Raw genomic sequence first — 20,000 nt, forward strand, 5'->3', positions numbered from 1 at the left:
GTGGGAACTGGAAATAGAAGGCGAGTGGTGTAATATTCCTGCCTTCATCGCTGTTCTATCTCGTTTGATCGACAAAAATCTATTTCAAAGAAGGCTTAGGTTGATATCTCTTACAGTTCAAGGATACTTTCGTCTGCGAATTCAGTCCGCCGAGAACGCTGTAATTCAAAGAAAGGAATACCCAATAACTTCTTCAAAAGCTGGACCTTTACCACCAGATCACAGGCATAAATTCCATAACACGTAAGGGGAAGTGCTGTATGGAAATACAGGATATATGTATTTCCATTAATTTCAACCACTTTCTTTCTTGTCTTAGCCGATTTTAGTAATATTTTACAGTATACCTTGACACTCCTTCTTTTTTTTTTCTATTTCTTTACGAACATCTTACTTTAAAGTCATCCAGGCTGTTTCGTGCGTGTACCTCCTCCTCGCGCGAATAAAGGCGGTATGGTACCCCAGATATATGATGTAAAGCTTTCTTGTGCAGCGCTAAACAAGTGAACTTTAAGATAATTGAACAGAGGTATAATTTTACAAAAGCAAAGGGCCTAGCGACTATTGTTTACATGAGTTCAATGGTCATAAAACGTGCTAAATGAATGTCATCCCCCTCCGCATATAATTGATATAGAATCCAAAAGTACAATGCAGCTCAACATTCCTCATCGAAAGAGTGCTTAACCCAATTATCAGTCAATATAATTTGCTACAGTCATTTGTGAATAGTTGTTCTATGATATAAACCTAAAAGTAAAATATGTTATCAAAATTTAATTTGTTATAATATTTTTCGACAAGATGCTAAAAGGGTGTGGCACCCTGTAAAACGAGGGGACATTGAATACATTGACTTAGCTTCAGTTCAGGGACTCATCAGTAGGAACCTTTTTCACCCGAACTATACCATTTCCTAAATAGATTCATTGATAGAACGGCCTGACCCAGTATCATTTTACGTCAAACACAAAGCCACTTATAATTAACTACAAGGCATTAAAGATGAAGAACTACTATATTCCATCGCTTCCTCCTTAGTCAAGTTATTCATTAACTTTCATTTATTGATACAGTGGAAGCCGGTTAATACGGACACCAAGGGGACATGCCATCTTGTTCCTATTATCCAGGTGTCACGGTATTAGGCGGGCTCTCAGAAAAAAATATCCCGAACACATGTTGACTACCGCAGACATTTCCACTAGAAAACGCACGTTCCTTAATTTCTCAGCTTTAAATGTACACGACAAAGGCCGTCAAAGAGGAAGAAGGCTCCGAGCAATGACTGCAGCAAAATATGATGTTTCAAAAAACTGTAATTGGAGGCAGAAAGCTTTATTGAAGGACAAAAGTACAGGGATCAAACACCTGAAGAAAGACAAACGTATCAAAATCAAACCCGTCACGCTATAGTTTGCTTCTGTTTTGTTAGTAGAAGATTCGTACAAACCCGTTGAGAAATCTGTCATTATTTGAACAGGGTATAATGTCTACGATTAACACATACTGTAATTGTGGCAATAAAAAAGACATTGCGCACATAGCCAGTGTGGCAGTGTCCGTAAAGCGGGGCTGACGATATATGAGAGTAGTGACTCGGGACACAGAAAATTAAGAAGGTGAATTTTGGAGACAATATATGGTTTTTTCGTCAGGACAAACGAAACTGTACGCTATATACGGCTGTCCGTATTAAGCGGGTGTCCGTAGAGCGGGGTTCCACTGTACCCAGACCCTACTGTAAAGTGTGTTACAGGTCCTTAGGGGGTCCAGGACCAAACTCCTATTGTTTTCTTATCATCTCAATTTACTGTAAATAGACCTAATCGGCTAACTCAATGTTGTACCCAATTCAAATCTCCCGAGATTAAGATTCTTTGTGTATTGTATTTGCATGATAATGTAGCATTCATATTTAAATGATACGGAAATACCTGAAACAAAACGTTTTATTCCCAAAGGGTCTGAATTGGGTACAACATTGAGTTAGCCGATTAGGTCTATCTATGACTAATTCATACTTAATTAAGCTATTATTTATTCTTGTTCTTTGGCCATTTCAACTTAATCAAAAACATAAAACAAACAGCGGTTACAAACATTATGATAAAACGCATTTTACTTCTGACTTGACGTTTCGTATGCTACAACATACATCTTCAGAAGTGACGGTTGAACAAATTCAAATATGATATACATAAAATTAAGAAGATTGGTAAATAAGACTAAAATAGTAAGATAAATAGATAGCAGTGAAAACTGACCGTTTAATAAAGCCACAGTTTTTCACTGCCAACGTTTTCGTTTAACGCTGGTTTAAGGTTACGTCAAGTCAAAAGTAAAATGTGTTTTATCATTATGTTTGTAGCCGCTGTTTGTTTTATGTTTTTGATTAAGCTATTACTGATATTTATTAAGCGAGCCAAAAAAATATATTGTTATGCCAAGAGCTAGCAAACAAACGACGGCTCTGGAAAGCGTGAATTCCTCCTGTCAGTCAGTATCACAGCTAGAAAATTTTTCTTAATCAACAGCAGACCTGTTATGTTTATCTCTAAAAGACCTGTTGACGTACAAATCTTTTCATTAGTGCGAAAATTATCAATTTTAATTATCTTATAGTCTTTATCTTATCTTGTTTAAGGCTGCAAATTTGGTGAAATTCTCTCAAAATGTGTCGGATTCTAAAGTGTAAAAAGATTCCAATTTTGACTTTTTAACAGCGAATAAGCAAGCTTGACATTGTTTTCGGGGGTACCATTCCACCTTCATTCACTCGAGGAGGAGGTGCCAGCGAGAAACAGCCTGGATGACTTTCAAGTAACATGTCTGTAAAGAAATAGAATAGTGTCGAGGCCTACTGTACAATATTACTAATATGGAATCAATGTAGATAATATATAGAAACCAGAATCCAGAGTCCAGAGTCCAGTCCATATTTTAGTCTATGCCCCGCCTTCTCCGTCGAAGGAGCGAGGCGGCATTGATGTGCCAAGCTTCCAAACAACGTCATTGATGCTACCGCCTGTTGGTAGTGATAATTTCGGATTGTGAGGCCAGTTTGACAAACATACTCTAGCAAAACAAAACGTGGGTTCAATTCCCACCCTGGTCAGAGTTTTCTCTGTCCTTGTGTGGGCCCATTTCCATCAGTAGGGCTAACGCTCACATGGTTCATATGGGGTAGATACTTAGCACTTCACATCACACTCTAATCTGTTAAGTCTGTTCAAATAAAAGTGCTACACGGCCAACGTTTGTAAAAACGTAACCTTCCTTGTACTCTAACAAAACAGAGTTTGTCTTGCTAGGACGTATGATATATTGGTGCTGTTGTTAGTAATTAACAACAAAATTGCGCAAAATGAAAGTCAAATAAAGCGGAACATCGCACCGTTGTCTCCCTGTTAAGTGCCTGTTGTCCTTCCACTGTAGAGATTAGCGGTTTTCCACTGGGACTCATCTCTGTTAGTCGCTGATCGAGTCTTCCAAGAAGGCGGATGATATTTTGTAACCTGAAACGAGTAAAAACACGTAAACGTAATATAAACGGAGACTAATTCAATCAGTTGATTTTCATACGCTGTAGCCCTGGTCCCACTGGCTTTTCTTGAGCCGCGAGAGAGCCGCGAGGCGGCGAAGACAAGTCGCGAAGCGGCAAGAAAAGAATAACCTCTGGTTACCTTGGACTTCAATGTCACTTTCATGCAGACGTCAGGGTCAGGATCTGACCTTCAGGCTCTGATTTGTTGATATTTTTACAAACATGTAAATCAATATGATTGGTTCGTTTGATTGTTAATACCGAGGGAACGCGTGATTGCCGAGTTGCCATTGGTCCCTTTTGTGATTATCAATTTGACGCGTTTGACAGCTAGCGTCTGCATGAAAGTGAGATTCAAGTCCAAGGTAATTCAACCAGAGGTTTTTCTCTTCTCGCCGCTTCGCTACTGATCTCGGCTCAAAGCGTTGTATCGCATCCTCAATATTTTCAGCCTCGACAACAGCAAAACAGTCTTCCTCTTCCAGAGCAAGATAGAGGGCGGATTTTTGATGTTCCCGGCAATTTTTGAGTCTGACTTTCCGCCGAATGGGCTACAGCTTTTTACCCGTGGATACAATAAATTCCAAATGATCTGTCCTCACTAGCATTTAATAGGATAACTCTTGCCAACAGAATTAACTATTGTAGGGTAATGTGTGAAGTGCTATTTTCCACCCATGTAAACCATGTGAATTGGGCCCACATAAGAACAGAAAATCTCTGACCAAGGTGGGAGAGATTTTCTGTCCTTGGGTGGGCCCAATTCCATTAGTAGGGCTAACACTCACATGGTTTACATGGGTAGAAAACAGCACTTCACATCATCCTACAATAGTTAACTCTGTTGAATATAAAGTGCAACACGGCCAACGTTTGCAAAAAATATAATCCTTCCTGGTAACTTTTGCCAAACAGGTCTAATCTGTTAGTCAGACATTTACCAAGGTGTGCGTCGCCTCTTGTTGGAAAAGCGACTGGGGAATAGGCATTTTTCAATATATTAAAATTCAGCTTGATAGTGAGGCAGTAAGGACAAAGAAAAAGGAAAAGTGGATGATATGTTAATATTTTTCACAGCAACACCACCTTTATTCCTAATATCACGACCGCACCAGTTCCTCTTAAAGATTGTGTAATTAGGGGGGGGGGGGGGGGGGGAAGGGTTACTAAACACAGGAACGGAATGGAAAAGAATGGAACGGAATGGAACGGAACGGAACGGAATATACCGGAATATGCCGGAACAAGGTGGAATGACTCTGGAATAAAGCCGAATAAACCAGAAGAACACCAAAATAAAGCTGATTAGCGTGGACGGAATGACAAGGGAACAAAATGTAATTTTTCATCATTCTAGACTGTAAATGAATGAGTATGCAGAATAGAGAGACTGTTAGGAAAAAAAAACAGTGTACATTAGGGGAAGTAACGAGGCTTGGAACGAGTCACGATATGTTCTCACAATTTGCAAAGCTGTCCACACAGGCGGCCCAGGCTCAGAGAGGAAGAATTATAAGGATTTGTATAGGAATCCCGATAACACTGGAAAACATATTCACACACAAAAGGTCTCAATGAAAAGGCCGTACTTTATTGGTCTGGTGACTTTCTCACTTTCTGCCCTGTTATTTGCCTGATTTAACGCGATTTAAGCGACTTCTCATCTTCCCGGGTTGCCACTCGTACATAAATAAAGGAAACGCTGGAAATTAATTTCTAGCTTACCTCACATCTCGCCAATAAAATCACACTTCTCCGACATCAGTCACTCTCAAACTCCGGTGATAGCCACACGGATAAATTTACTTCTCTTTGACGAAGTTTCAAGGTCTGGCGAGAATTCGTTGCTGAGAAAAAGCGAAAAATATTCAAATGTTTAAAATCCTCCGAGGCTTGCTTACAACGAATTTGGACACGGCTGGTCAACCCTTCACTGATTTGGTCTCACTGTATCGAGGCTCAATTGCAAGTGAACGGTTGACCAGCCGTGTCCAAATTCGTTGTAAGCGAGCCTCGAAGCATTTTGTATATTTGAATATTTTTCGCTTTTTCTCAGCAGTGGATACTCGTTGGTCCTTGAAACTTGGTCAAAGAGAAGTAACTTTATCCGTGTGGCTATCGCCGGAGTTTTAGCGTGATTGATGTCGGAGAAGTGTTCTTCATGTATATTATTAGATCATATATTGTAATGCATTTTACGCCATAGAAGTATTAAATTATTATCAGCGATCGATCTTTTTTCTGTGCTTCTGACTCTTTTTTCTTCAAACAAAGAAACACTGCGTTCAGGTTCGATGACATTATTGTCAACAATCGGAAAGAGAAAACTGAAGAGTTTTCCGGTTTGCGAAAATCTATTTTCGTATATCTCCATCACGTGTGGGTCTTGGGAAGCAGGCAAGCAGCAACGGTCTAATGTTCCCGTGAGGAATGAATCAATGATGAAATGGTATATGAAATGAATCATATATGAACTGCGGATATGAAATCAAGTGAAGCTATGATCTTCGCAGTTATGAATGCAATTTTTACAATTGCGTAGAGAAGCCTGAAAAATTCAGGACCACGGGAATTCAGACTAATAATTATTCATTTAGCGACGGATATACCTGTCAAATTTTTCTCATGACCGAAGAGCTCCAAATGTTACAAAAGGCAAAAACACAGGAAACAAAAGCTGACAGAAACAACCGAAATCGCCAAATTTTGGGAATTTCAGGTTCATTCCGTTATATTCCAGCTTATTTGGGTGTCATCCGCCTCTTTACGGTGTCATACCGGCTCGTTCCGGTATATTCCGGTGCCATTCTTGTTCATTTCGTTTCATTCCGGTGTTATCCCGCCTCATTCCGGCAGATTCCAAGTTTATTCCATATATTCAGTTCCGTTCCGTTCCTGTGTTTAGTAACGCCCTGTAATTAGGAATATTGACGACAGCATCTGGTTTTTCCGGCCTGATATGCGTCTCTGACACTACACACAAATCGATGTCGTTATTTATCAAATCTCTTTCTAAAGCTGCAACCGCTCTGACTTTGTTCGTAGATTTCTCAAGGTTGCAAATGTTCGTAAAAAGAAGCTTAGGAACAGCAAATTGGTACATTTTTTTTCTTTCTCAAAGTAAAACCGATAGTCAAAGGCGAAATTAAAATTATTTTCCATGAAAGTACAAAGACATTACCAACTGTTCAAACGTGGCGATTAAAAAAGGAACTGAAAAGTACGACAATGCACGGAAGCAAAGACTCAGAAAATTGTTTTTCACAGGCCTTACTAGATTTTCTCACAGTTTAAAACTCACTTATCTGCGAATACAGAGCGATAGGAAGTGGCTTCATTCCTAAGTGACAGCGAGATCAGATCTTAGATGGGTACTTTTAACTATTATTAATTTAGCTCAATACAAATTAATAGTGTGAATTGAGATCAGTTCTGCCCGCAAACGTCAATCTCACAAGTCTTACGAAGAGAGATTGACGGGTTTTCGTGCCTCATAAAGATCTTACGGGGCGAATTTTTTGTGGACTTGAGATCCTCATGTGAGTGATGAAATTGTCACGTTCTTCAGAACTGAAATCACATGAAGTCTTGATACAGCATTTTAGACAAAAGGATTTTTGCTGAAGCCGGCACTAAGGAGATGGCATCAGAGCAATCAACATGCCTTTTTTGGTGTGTCTTTTTGCTTTTCGCAGTAATGGAATCAAGTTTTGCTCTGACTCAAAATGATTCCTCGCAATTTCAATTTCTTCTCGGGGACCCTCGAAACTGCCCTCTCCCGAAGGAAGTTGATCGCTTCGAGGTTCTTCCAGGAGGGGGATGGGACAATCTGAGAAACGTACATATGGGAGCAGTAGTTTCTTTAACGAACTATTCCAAGTGTAAAACCTCCAATGACGGCAAGTACTTGATCCCTGACAAAGTCTTCCTTTATCCGGTGAAAGAAAGCAAAGTGGAAGCCTTCGCCGAACTTTATGATCACTGGAATACTTACTCGTCGACAACAACGAAATCCATAAACGCGGAGTCTTTTGGAAGATTCGATTTTGGAAGTATTGATGGTTCGTATTCGTCTGAGTTTGAATCTGTTAAGAAACATCAGGTGAAAGACAAGGCTGTGACGACTCGAGTACAAATGCGACATGAACTGTACACGGCCAAGCTTCAACCGGATAGCCCTCTTGAGCCCGAATTCAAGTTTCGTTTGCTTGAAATCGCGTCGCACATCCAACACAACAACACGCAGTACTCAAATTTCCTTGCGCAGATACTGGTGCGCGACTTTGGGACGCATTACGTTTCTAGCGTGAAAGCTGGCGCTGTTCTAGCCAAGGTGGATCACTTGAAGACAAAATTTTACCGGGATTTACAAAAAGAAAACAGCCAAATCACGGCATACGCGAGCGCATCTTTTCACAGCGTGTTCGAAGCGTGGTTCAGCTATAGCCAGGCAACTGACACGAAGGTTCTCGATGAATACACCAATAGTACTGTTTACTCGACTGTACTGACGTTTGGCGGACGTCCTTTTAGGGTTAATCTTACAATCAACCAGTGGGTAGATCAGCTTCAAGATGAACTGGTGGCAGTTGATCGCTCTGGTGATCCACTCCATTATGTAATCACACCCGGAACTCTACCCGAGTTGTCCGAAGAACTTACCTTCGAATTGGCTAATGTGGTGGAAAGAGCCATCAAACAATACTACAAACACAACACTATCAAGGGATGCACACAGATGGACTCTCCAAACTTCAGCTTTCAAGCGAATCTCGATGACGGATCCTGCGAAAGTCCAACGAAAAACTACACTTTTGGGGGCGTTTATCAAACGTGCCAGTTTGAAGGCTCTCCAAGTGGAGACCCATGTGCGCCCCTCCGTCAGAAGAACCCTCTTACGGCTGACTACAAGTGCAGTCCCGGATATAAAGCTATCTTGGTTCACCAAGGTTCCACTCGTCAGAGTTGCCACCGCGAATGTCATAGGTGTAGGCTATTCTTCAAATGCTGTAACACCAATTGTGGATATGCAGCATACTCGACCTACTGGTGTGCTCCTACTGGAATAGTACCTCCTAAAACGGGGTATCTTTTTGGGGGCTTGTACAGCAATATCTTTAAGAACCCATTGACCCAAGATCACAGTTGTCCGGAGAGGTATTACGCTTTGCAATTTGGAGGTACGATGCAAATTTGTGTGAGTGACGATTACGAGCTCCGCTTCCAGAACTCTGTAACATTTGGCGGCCTCTTTAGTTGCTCGACGGGTAATCCATTGGCAGTCGCGAAACCTGCGGTCAGCGGAAAGGGGCTTGAAGGTAAGAATATTTAAGGTCCTTCGGGACTCTGGAGTTCATACGCGGGCGTGCAGTAAGGGTGAAGTTGCGCTGTCAGATTAGCCGGCAGTCCACAGCCGCCGGCAGCGGTCAACAGCTGGTTTTCAACCAACTGCAACGAATTGTAATTCACAATTAAAGTATTAAAAAACGTCCCTTGTTGGGTTGGAGGAAAAAGGCCATGTGATTATCTTTAGCGTTCCTTTTTTTGAATTTTTCAGTCCCTAGCTATAGTTGCATCAACAGTTTTAGTCCAATAGTCCGACTTGCACGAGCCTTATAAGATTACTGCATCATAAATGTATGGTCAAATCGGCTCTTTCTCCGCACCCGTTCCATGAGAAACATGGTTTGGGATATCCTAGAGGTCAGACCCCCTTCGAAAAAGTCAATAGTTTCTCCTCGAATGCTGGGTCAGTCAGTACGCAGCATTACAATTAATAACTATCAGGATTGGTTCAGGAAACTATGAACCCAAACAGACATTATTACAGCGTTCGAATCGTCTTTTTTGGCCAAAAATTCCATGACTTTTTAAGGACTTTCCACTAGGGACCCTAATTTGAATTTTCTATTCCTGTTTGTATGCGAGAGTATAAAAAGAAAGCCCTGTGAACGAAAAAAATGAGTGTGTCGTGAGCATGTCGGGATGCATTTGCTTTGTTTAAAGGAACCTTTGAAAAGACTACTGTATAACTTAGAGAATTTGAAGGATTTGATATTTTTAGGTTTTGTTCAGTGAAAAATGATGGACTTTCAAGAACTAAACACTAACTTAAACCCTGGTCAAACGGACTCACAAGTAGTCGCAAGTAGCCACAAGTTGAGCTTGCGTAGAGACTTGCGTTGGGTGGCCAAAGGGACTAGCAAGTTCCCTCGCAAGTACACGCAAGTCGCAAAAAAACAACATTTTTTTAGTCGGATTGGTCAACGAACTTGCGTTGACTTGGGTTTGGTGGCCAAACGGTGAAAAACTTGCGTCGACTTGCGGGAAAATTTGATCTCGACCAAAGTGAGCGCAAGTCATCGCAAGTCAACGCAAGTGCACGCACGGCCTGGCCAAACGGAGTCGCAAGTAGACGCAAGTTGTGAACTTGCGTCTACTTGCGAGTCCGTTTGACCAGGGCTTTACGGAGGCAGGTTGGCCGGGTGGTTAGGGCGCTGGACTTAAAATCCCTAAGACCTGGGCCCGATTGTTCAAAAGCCGATTAACGCTAATCCCAGATTAAAAATTAACCAAGGAGTCTATTTCTCTATTGCCAAATGCTGTTCAACGATGATATTCCGAAAAAACTTTACATTGGAAGAAGTCAATCTTGAAAAACAAAAATAAGCAAAAGAAACTTTCACCAAAAAGTTGAAAACTTGAAACAAAAGCTTACGCTAATCCTGGATTAAGCTAATCGCCTTTCGAACAGCCGGACCCTGAGGTTAAGTCCTACTCTGCCCGCTAGCTGGAGTTGAACCTGGTAGTCCCTGGTTCAAATCCTTGGCTGCGCTTGTTAATAGGCAACTGGGCTGCCTCCTGCCGATCGGGATTCTGAACTATTTTCATTTGTATTATTTGTTTCATTACCCCGAAAAGCCGGCGTTGGTTGATGTGGCGCGGCAATTTGCTCATTCCATCAGTTGCATATAATTCAAGTAACACACAAAGAACTATATCAAATTATCACTCATTTTTATCCATCGTTTTTCTTGGTTTGATACATCGAATCAGTGTTAATTAGAACTTGTGCGCTTACTTTAAAACTCTCTGAAAGTTCTTCTTTTTTATTGTTGCACTGATTTATCAGTGTGCTACAGTTTGTCAGTAGAAATCACTCACATACTAGTCACGAATCCTGTAATCTGATTAGCTCGCTATCTATTGAATGCTAGCTGTTAAGAAGCAAAAAAGCCCAAGTTTTGAACAAATACAAAATAATGACGGCTTTAAATTTTAAAATCAATATAATGGGATGAAAATGAGATGATTCCCGCTAAAACAATTAGACTACTCGTTCTCGTTTTCTACAGTATGAGTCAAGTGGTCAACTCGGCACCACTTGACTCACAGAAAACTTGAACTCGTAGTCTAAATGCGTCAGTAACGAGATACGGCAATTAGCCAATCACTGGCCAGTCTTTATCGTAATCGGTCGAAATGACATTATTCTCTGATTTGCCGAAGATCGCCTTCGAGCGAGACGTAAATGGCGTCCACGCAGGAGGGTGAAAAACAGGGAATTTTAGTCGAAATCGCGGAAAAAAACTACATAGAGAGCTTCTTTAGAGCCGAGCGAAAACATCTGGATGGTTTTTATGACAATGCGTGAAGGATACTCATGTCAAATAAACGTTAGCGTCTCAGTTGTTGTGTAATCATATTGGTATTCCACGTGCATACGTGGCGTGAACAAACCTTCCGTCGGAAACGTGTTTTCCACTCTCAAAATTACCTCCAGAACCTATCTTTTGCGTAGAATAAGCTTGGAGAATGACGTTCTTGTTTTCTGAGAGGATACTTTTCAATTCGGAGGAATTTTGTGAAAAGAGTATGTTTGACATCTGTCAATGCTCAAACTTGCCAGTAATCTGTTGACCTTTCGTTACGTCGCTAAAAAAAAAAAAAAAAAATATATATATATATATTCGCGGATCGGTCAATTTCTCTGAAATTTGAATGGATGATTGCTAATAAATGGAGAAAGAATCAGAAGTTTCATTTCATTGAAAACACCTCAGGATTTCGTCCACAAGTAATTTAGAGTGAGGAATCAACTCCCTGTAACTCAGTCTAAGAGTAAAAGGATTAAGATGCTTTAGCGGAACCGATACAGGTGCCTTAGTGAGATTCTTTGATGACGTCACAAACTGCTTTGTGATGTCATCGAAGGAATAGACCCATGCCTCTCACTAGCTCGGTTGTGGGACAAGTGACTGTCAGTTTGGTTAACTTGACATAACTTTTGCAGCCCATTGAAGTGAAATTTCGAGGAGAAAAAGCCAAATATAGAGAATTGAATTGAATAATGAATTGAATTGTACTCAGCCACTGAAAGCTTTTTCCATTTGCCCACAGGTTCCAAATTGGAGATGTTTGTCAGTCAATCCGGTCCCACTGTTTGGCCCAAGACCTGCCCAACGGGTTACTCGCAGCATCTTGGCGCTATTGAGCAGGACTGTGAGATCAACTTCTGTGTCAAGTCCAATGTATTCAATGATCACGGCCTACCGATCATCAAAAGACCTCCGTACATGAGCAAACCGAAAGTTTTCAACTATTCCGTTCCTTTGCTGCTGATTAATGAAGACACTGGTCAGATTTGGTTCAGGAACCCCAGCCCAACTGAATGGACATTGGCAACCAAAAGGTAAGCTGACCACGCAGGGGCAGATCGAAAAATACTCCTCTTGCTGAAACGATCGAGAAGCACTCAGTCCCGTCATTCATAGCCTTAACGTTTAATTGCAAATTTAGCCAAAATAGGAAGGGTCTTCTGAAATCAAGACTCTAAATTTCTCATTCCTAAATAGTAATGAGATGTTGAGTTTTGGCAAGTTGGCAGCTTTGACGATAGAGTTCGACAAATATGTACTCAAATACCGCGATTTCGCAAATTGGTCTCAATTGTAAATTTTGTATTCTATCCCACGTTGAAACAATCATCTTTTCTGAGGTGTCAATAATTTTCAACTGATCACCATGTGTTTTCCCTTTTTCCTTCTCTTTCTTCGCAAATCAGTAAGAAAAATATTATTCCCACGAGCAACAATGGAGATAATGGTTGTCGGACCGGAAAATTTCCAAAATTTTCGGTAGTAGCCAAAACGCGGGGCCGGGGTCGGGGTCGGGGTGCCTTTTTTTTCCAATTTTTTTTGTTTCAATTTTTGACGTTATTCTCCTGTAATGTTATATTCGAATGTTTGGCATCTTTCTTTCATTTATACGGAATCTACGAAAGAGACATCTTTGTTTTTCGAAATTAAGAGAATTTCAGACTGAAATTGGAATTTTCGTGGTGAATATACACTAACTCCTTGAGACACTGAAGATCCACTGAGCTCCACATTTTAAAAGCACATTTTAATGTTTACTTCGTAAAAACCTCCGCAATACAATTAAGTAATGGTCCGGCTAAGAAGCAGGCAGCCCAGCGGCAAAAGTACTTAGAAGCTGCTGCTCCAATCGAGGCATCTGATTGGCTAATATCGGAAAATGTCGAAAAAAGATGAGAAAAAAATGAAAAAAAAGCCTTTTTTGGATTTCTTCTTCCCCATGCCCTTGATGTCTGTCTCTCGGCCAAATTTGGGCATTGTTCTATGCGCCATTCGCCAATCGGCAAATGGCGCATAGAATCTTGACGATATTTACAAACATAGTTTTTGAAGGCATAATGATTTGTTCTACGAAACAGAATCTAATTTTTTAGACGGCAAGTCGATTACATTTTTCATTGAAATTCAAATTTCGCGCTTTTAGCTGCTTACACCAATGGGAACAGCCGAACTTAATTTGATTAAAAATGTTGGCACATTTTAACTAACCGACGCTATTGCCGCGGGCTATTGTTTTTCTGCCTGCTTCTTAGCCGGACCATTACTTAAAACGAAACAGAACATAGCCACAGTTTCACGATAGTCGTCACACAACGTTATCATTTGCTTGTTTTCGCAAAATTGTTTTCAATGTTGTTCTGTTTTTTATAGTGATATTGGATTCGATCCCGTGACGTCCGAATAGAATTGACTAGCAAGTTCCCGTGCGACTCTGGCTTTACTACAAACCGTTTCTAGTAAAGACAGACAACAACATGACAGCAACACGAGCAACGAGGAAATTTAAACTTTGCGTGACTGCTTGACGATCACATTTTTTTATTTTTCTCAAGAAGTAAACATTGCAATGCTGTTTTGAAGTGTGGAGATCAGCGAGTCTTCAGTGTTTTTGGCAGTTGGCGTATATTTCATAAACTCCAATTTCAGCATTTCCGGAAATGATCTTAACTTCCAAAAACAAAGTCCGATTTTCGAAAAGACTAGGTCAGGTTATCGCAAAAACCAACAGGAGAATAACGATAAAAATTGAAAACAAAAAAAATGGGAAAAAGAAAAGGCACCCCGACCCCGACCCCGGCCCCGGCCCCGGCCCCGGCCCCGGCCCCGGCCCCGGCCCCGCGTTTTGGCTACTACCAAAATTTTCTAAAGTTTGAAAATGTAGTACAAAATTTCCAACCGGAATTTCCGAATAGAAAATACGTGCTCACTTGCCTTTCCCCACGGTTTACTTATGTTCCAGACTTTCTCAATATATTTGAGTGAGTTTTGCAAATGGAACACGTCGATCCGAATAGACTTACCCATTAGGCATTTGAACAAATCTAGGACCAAATTGCTCGCTCATCTGAAGAGCGAGGACGTAGGGATAAATCAAAGGTCCCTTCGAGCCAACTTATTCATGTTTATGCAATATGAGCAACCAACTTGATGAACCCCCTAATTATCAATATTGCAGTTAAAGCTGAGAAATAAGCTTGTGTGTGAAGCAAATGTGGAGAAACTTACAGAAAATCACTTATGTCCTACATGCAAAACTATTTCAGTCCCCTATCAGACACAATATTAAGATTGGCCATCTACAGCATCCGTTTATTGTTTGCGTGACGTACGGTTAAATTGTGGACTTATTTTGATACTGGAAGTAGAATAACAATGTCTACTGTCAAAATAATTCGCGCATCACATTCTTAGTGGTTACAACCAAAGGGTTAACAGACTGAGTTTCTTGCTATTCGAAAGACCCTATCTTTAGTTTCCGTGCCAATATTAAAGTAGGAATCGACAAAATGTCACTGTTTTGTTGTACTGTCACACAACACTCAAAGCGTGTCATGGCGTTGTGTTTGTGTAAGCGCCCAAATATCTGACTATCGGTAAGTTTTCTCAAGTTTCTTTCCCGTAATTTTCACTGTTTACAAGGGGTGTGAGGTCTTAGTTTTCGTCAGATTTCAATTTTTTTTTTAACCTGAAGACTGTGCAGAGTTGAAGACAAATAAATAAAATTATAAACAGCCGCACAACAGAGATCCGACTTCCACTCAAGGTGTTCGATTCCTTGTCTGAGTAGCCAACCAGAAAAAGTTACCAGAGAATTTGCAATTTGGTTTCAGTGTTGTACATAACAGATTAGAAACAACATATTAGAAATACAGCTCACTTATCCGACGGCGAAAGATGCAATTGTTGTCGAAGTCCATAATTCGTCTCTCTTAAGATTCGAGATATTCATTTTTCACCGCTTGTGTTGTTTATCGAATTGACGCTCCATTCTTGAGCTCCACCAGGATGTATTTTGTTTGAAGATCCAATAAAACACCATTTGCCTTACATCGGCTTTGGCGCCATTGCAGTGTTCGAGTCCCGTCTAAGTCGAGGAAAAATGTCCGGGCTCGGCTTGGGCTTCGAGGGTATTTCGGCAAAGATTCGTAAAGTCCACGGTCGACGGTCCACACAAAATGCCCACTCCGCAATAACTCATTCATTGCGCTTGCGCGCACGAATGAGTCAAAAAGATAGTTTTCAGTGTTTCTCTTCCCTCTTCCCGCTTCGATTTTCCTTTTCCTTCCAGTTCCAACTCGCGCTCTTCGGAGAGCCTGTGGTGGAGGCAGAATGTGTGTGACATCATTTATCAATGCTTTTTAAATCTCTTTTCAGTTCTGTTACCCTACTCAAAGGCGAGACCAGTATACACGGACCCAGTATAATGGGCATGAATCCAGCCAGCGAAGACATCGAGCTTGCTGCGACTATCAAAGGAAAATCATCCCATGATAGCATGGACGCTGGAACGGCCGCCGGCATTACATTTGGAGTCACGGCATTGGCTGGATTGTTGATCGCTGCCATGGTGATCGGCTGGCGTCGTCATAAGACTGTCAGAACGCTGAGCCACGACGTTAGGGAGCCCCTCGTGAATTCCTTGGGGGAATACGGGGCCGTGGGAGATAACGCGAACGGCAAAGTTTGATCAGACTCCAATAGACCTAATCGGCTAACTCAATGTTGTGCCCAGTTCAAACACTTTAAGAATAAAACGATTTGCTCCATATCATTTGTATATGAATGCTTCATTATCGTGCAAATACAATACACAAAGAATCTTAATCCCAGTAGATTTGAATTGGGTACAACATTAAGTTAGCCGATTAGGTCTATCGCAAGTGATTGTTGTTGTTGTTTGTTTTTTTGTCCCATCGAAACCGAGACAAACAAACGAAAAATCAAACGAATCGAAAAGGTGACCTAAATTGAGGAGCCGACAAATAATAATGTTTTCACTTTGGTATAGCAAAATGTTTCATTTTATGATTTGATTTGACGCCATGTTATTTTTCCTCACTGAACACGTACATAAAGCGACCCGAAAGCAAACCTTTGCTAGCTGTTGTTCGTCGTTGCAGGCGTCTTTATACAATTTATGCAGCTATATCATTATTTGTATTAAACCGGCTACGACAGCCACGTTTACCTCGTTGTTCAGTTCAACTCACCAGTTTGATGCACCATACTGATCGCATTTACCATATCTGGGGAGAAAGAAATGTTTCTTGTCGAGAACTTAAAACTTTTGCTCTGCGATTGACAAAAAGTAGTCTGCACAACAGGTGGTCTTTTCCTTGCGATTTTTAAGCGAGCGTGGGCAATCGCGAAGTGAAAGCGAACCGCGAGTCACACGCGAGGGAACAGCGCCAAAAAATAGCCCCTGTCCGCAGACCATTGTTTGTGCTCTTCCTCCCTCTGATACGTCCCCAATTCAGGAGCCAATCAAAGCTTTGATAAGGCATGGTGCGAAACGGCCTGTGAGCTTTGTAAATTTTCAATGGCGAGGACGACTCCACGGATAGCTCACACTAAAACATACGCTAACCGCTGAACAGCAGGAAATACTTGCAGATTCTGCTCTGTGCCACTCTTGACTGAGACTGGGAAAAGCTCATCTTCCGTGCCAATATTCACCGCCACTTAAAGGGAAGAGTTAAGATCTTTTGAAAACTTAAATGCAAAGCAGTTTGCGACGTCGAATCCAGAATAGATCCATACCTCTATCAGCTCGGTCGTGGGTCAAAATGGCAGCTTGCTTCACCGACTAAATGTATCTTGTGTGGCATATTAAAAAGTAACGAAAGTTACAAACATAGCTTATATAGTTCTTAGTCAATCAGAAGGCCGGATTTAGTACCACGTGACACAAATGAACCAATCAGAGAGCACTAATGTCCACCATGTTGTTTTGCAACGATGGTTGTAAACCTCAATTTCGAATGACTAAGGACCATTCTATATAATTCAAACGAGACGGGAGTATTTGCGATTTGAATGCAGTTCAAGGTTTTTTTTAATTTGGATTTTGAGAATCGTTTGAAACCGTTGTATTGTGAAACGGGATTATTTGGTTGGTTCCATATGTTATTTCAAAATGGGTTCACAACATTTTCAGTGACTCAGTCATGAGCAATCGACGTGTATTTCAAACGCTTGGCCACTTTGCGGCTCTCTCGCGGCTCAAAAGAAAAACCTCTGGCACCAGGGTACAGACGCGGTAAAAGACTTTCACTTCTAAGGTATTTTGAAATTGGGTTGCAGATTAGATCGATCTGTACTCAAGTTAAGAAGCTGATCATCGCAGTTATTAATTAACGTTGCTTGAGCAGTAACGACTAACAAAAGGAAATCCTGAAAATTTCAGGATTGAATGGGATTCGAATCCTGACCTTTGCGATACCGGTGCAGCGCTCTACCAGTTGAGCTGGTACAGGATATAGATATGATACATGAAAGCCATATATATATTTGAACTGAGGAGAGAATCAAGTTGAGAAGCTGATCATCGCGGGTAGCTATAGGTAGGTACAGCGAACAGTCCATGGACTACCCCGATGGACTACCCTAAAAATACTATTTCGTACTGTTGCTCTAAATGTAAGCAGTGTCTCTAATAGTGCTTACTTTTAAAAGCCTAAGCACCCACTTTAAACGACGTTGGTCAACAGTATTTAAGGCTAAGCATCCATTTTAAAAAGGTTAGCTTTTAATAATGGTTGTGATGGCCGACTTAAACTTCATGTAAGTGAAGTCAAACCGGTGCAATTCCTGGATTTAGTTGCATCTGGCCATGCAGACGAAAATAAACAAGGTATGTGCAATGTAAGTATATAATAAATTCAGTTTTTTTCATTAGTACTCATTCGAAATATAGTCTTTTTAAGAGTCAGTCCTTTTTTGGGTAGTCCATTTGGGTAGTCCATCGATCGAGGTAGTCCATGGACTAGGGGGTCAGCGAAATGTACCTACCCGATCATCGCAGTTATTAATTAACACTACTTGAGCAGTAACGAAAGGAAAGGCTGGAGAGTTCAGGCTTTAAGGTTACTATCCACCTTCAGACCGACCATTTTGCTGCAATTTTGATTTTTAGGTAAATGTATAGGTCTACGTATGAACTTTTATCTAAAAAAAAAAAAGTTCTCAAAAATATCAAATGATGGCGGAGAAAATACGGTTTTTCGTTTTTGCAGGAAGTAAAACTTTCGTGTCTGATTGACAGGCCGTAGGCAATCTGTTGGCGTATATGCAGTCAACCGTGACAGTTTTTATCTGTTTTTTTATCTGTTTTTCCTTGGTGGTTTTCCTCTCTTGATCCTATCAGATGAGCTTTTTTCAAGCATATCGGCAAAGAAATTGCCGTCATATCTGTTGTAAATAAGAGAACGTTCGTCTTTCACACAAGCATGGTCAGGTTCACAGTTAGTTACAGTTATACGTTGATAGACCTTAGATTTTTGGTAGGTTTTAGTTTACAAAGATAATGGGTGTGTTTGGACTTGGAAGTCACCATCTTCCCACCGAAATACGTTGCAAATAATTTTTATAAGAAGGGTTTGCTAAAGCGTACCCGAATGTCGCCATCGCCGCAAGCATCTCTTGTTTGAAGTTTCTTTCTTCGTTAGAAGCCGCCGCAGTTTTCCTTCGTCCACCTCGTCCGCCTCCTTCAGAGCGAGCCTTGGCCGCCTTTTTTACCTTTCCCATAACGGTATTCAAAAAGGAGCAGCCAAAAAAATTTTCTTCGCTTTGAGCGCAATCAGGAGCCCATCACCCGGAGCGTGCAACTTACCTATTTTCGTGCAACGGCGTTTTCACAAGTAAGGTTATTTTTAGATTGAATTTCCCGCTAATGAGACTCCCACAGGAGCCCGGTCACCAATTACAAGAAATTAAGCTGACGTCATAGGGTCACCGAACCGGAACTGCCTTTGTTTTTTGACCTAATTCGCGGGAAGGGCTAGTCTAAAAATAAACCTACTTGCCGTTTCACAGACGCTGTATGGAAGTTGCACGCTCCGGGTGATGGGCTCCTGGCGCAATGCGAAACACTAAGGGTTGATTGAAGATTACGCGCGAAAATTTCACCAGGAGGCGAACGGAAGTAAACTTTCCAAGCGCTGATTGGCTCAGTTATCTGAGAACCCAGTTGACTGTGTTTGTGGGCGGAGTTTCTTTGCGAAGCAGGACAATTTTTCAGCGCTGTTTTCTCGAAACAATTTTTTCACCGGAAGGAGACACTTTAAAGAGCTACAAGTCAAAGGGAATTTTGCTCGATTGCTCTCAAATTTTGACAGTAGCTAGTTTTATATATAAACAACAAAAAGGTGTCTCCGAATTTTTTTATTTCAAAATACTTTTTTTCAAGAGCGGTTTTTGTACGATCAATCCACATTTTCTTAATCCTATTTCAAAAATGTTATGTAACGTTTCACTGAAATTGAATATGGCAAATCGCAGACACTTTTTTTTTGGCGCTTTGGCCTAAGAAACGGAGGAAGACATTAAATAAGCGAAAAACAAAATTCGCTTTGACGGGTAACGCTCAAAAGGTGATTCGGGCGCTCGCATTTAGGAGTCGTAAAAAAATCTACAATTCATTTTTTTCAAAATTTTTGGTCCTATAAGCTTTAATTTGAGATAGGGGTTTAGATATCTACAGTTTAAACCGGACGCGCTACATCGCTTGCACGCGAGACACCCCTGAAGGTGGATAGTAACCTTAAAGAGATTCGTACCCACAAGTTACATCAGAT

General features: G+C 41.0%; 2 protein-coding genes across 6 annotated transcripts in view; one reads left to right on the forward strand and one right to left on the reverse strand.

The window, feature by feature from the left end:
- LOC138008153 (transient receptor potential cation channel subfamily A member 1-like) overlaps positions 1-20,000 on the reverse strand; it is a 73,705-nt gene that overhangs the window by 5,254 nt on the left and 48,451 nt on the right. For all 5 annotated transcript variants that reach the window (XM_068855377.1, XM_068855379.1, XM_068855378.1 and 2 more), the window contains one exon: positions 3,398-3,518. In XM_068855377.1, coding sequence (XP_068711478.1) covers positions 3,398-3,518 — 121 coding nt within the window. The remainder of the gene's footprint in view (positions 1-3,397; positions 3,519-20,000) is intronic.
- On the forward strand, positions 7,114-16,393 carry LOC138006164 (macrophage-expressed gene 1 protein-like). The gene is made up of 3 exons (XM_068852317.1): positions 7,114-8,865; positions 11,948-12,239; positions 15,580-16,393. Exons 1-3 carry the CDS (start codon positions 7,188-7,190, stop codon positions 15,890-15,892), a joined length of 2,283 nt encoding a protein of 760 aa, XP_068708418.1. The 5' UTR covers positions 7,114-7,187; the 3' UTR covers positions 15,893-16,393.

This window comes from Montipora foliosa, chromosome 6 (genome assembly GCF_036669935.1).
Source record: "Montipora foliosa isolate CH-2021 chromosome 6, ASM3666993v2, whole genome shotgun sequence".
Lineage (NCBI taxonomy): Eukaryota > Metazoa > Cnidaria > Anthozoa > Scleractinia > Acroporidae > Montipora > Montipora foliosa.

What these genes read in the sequence shown, in the direction of transcription:
- LOC138006164 (XM_068852317.1), top strand. Translation starts at nt 7,188, where the DNA reads ATGGCATCAGAGCAATCAACATGCCTTTTTTGGTGTGTCTTTTTGCTT. An exon ending in CAGCGGAAAGGGGCTTGAAG is followed by an intron (nt 8,866 to 11,947) that starts GTAAGAATATTT and finishes ATTTGCCCACAG; the next exon opens with GTTCCAAATTGGAGATGTTT. An exon ending in TGGACATTGGCAACCAAAAG is followed by an intron (nt 12,240 to 15,579) that starts GTAAGCTGACCA and finishes ATCTCTTTTCAG; the next exon opens with TTCTGTTACCCTACTCAAAG.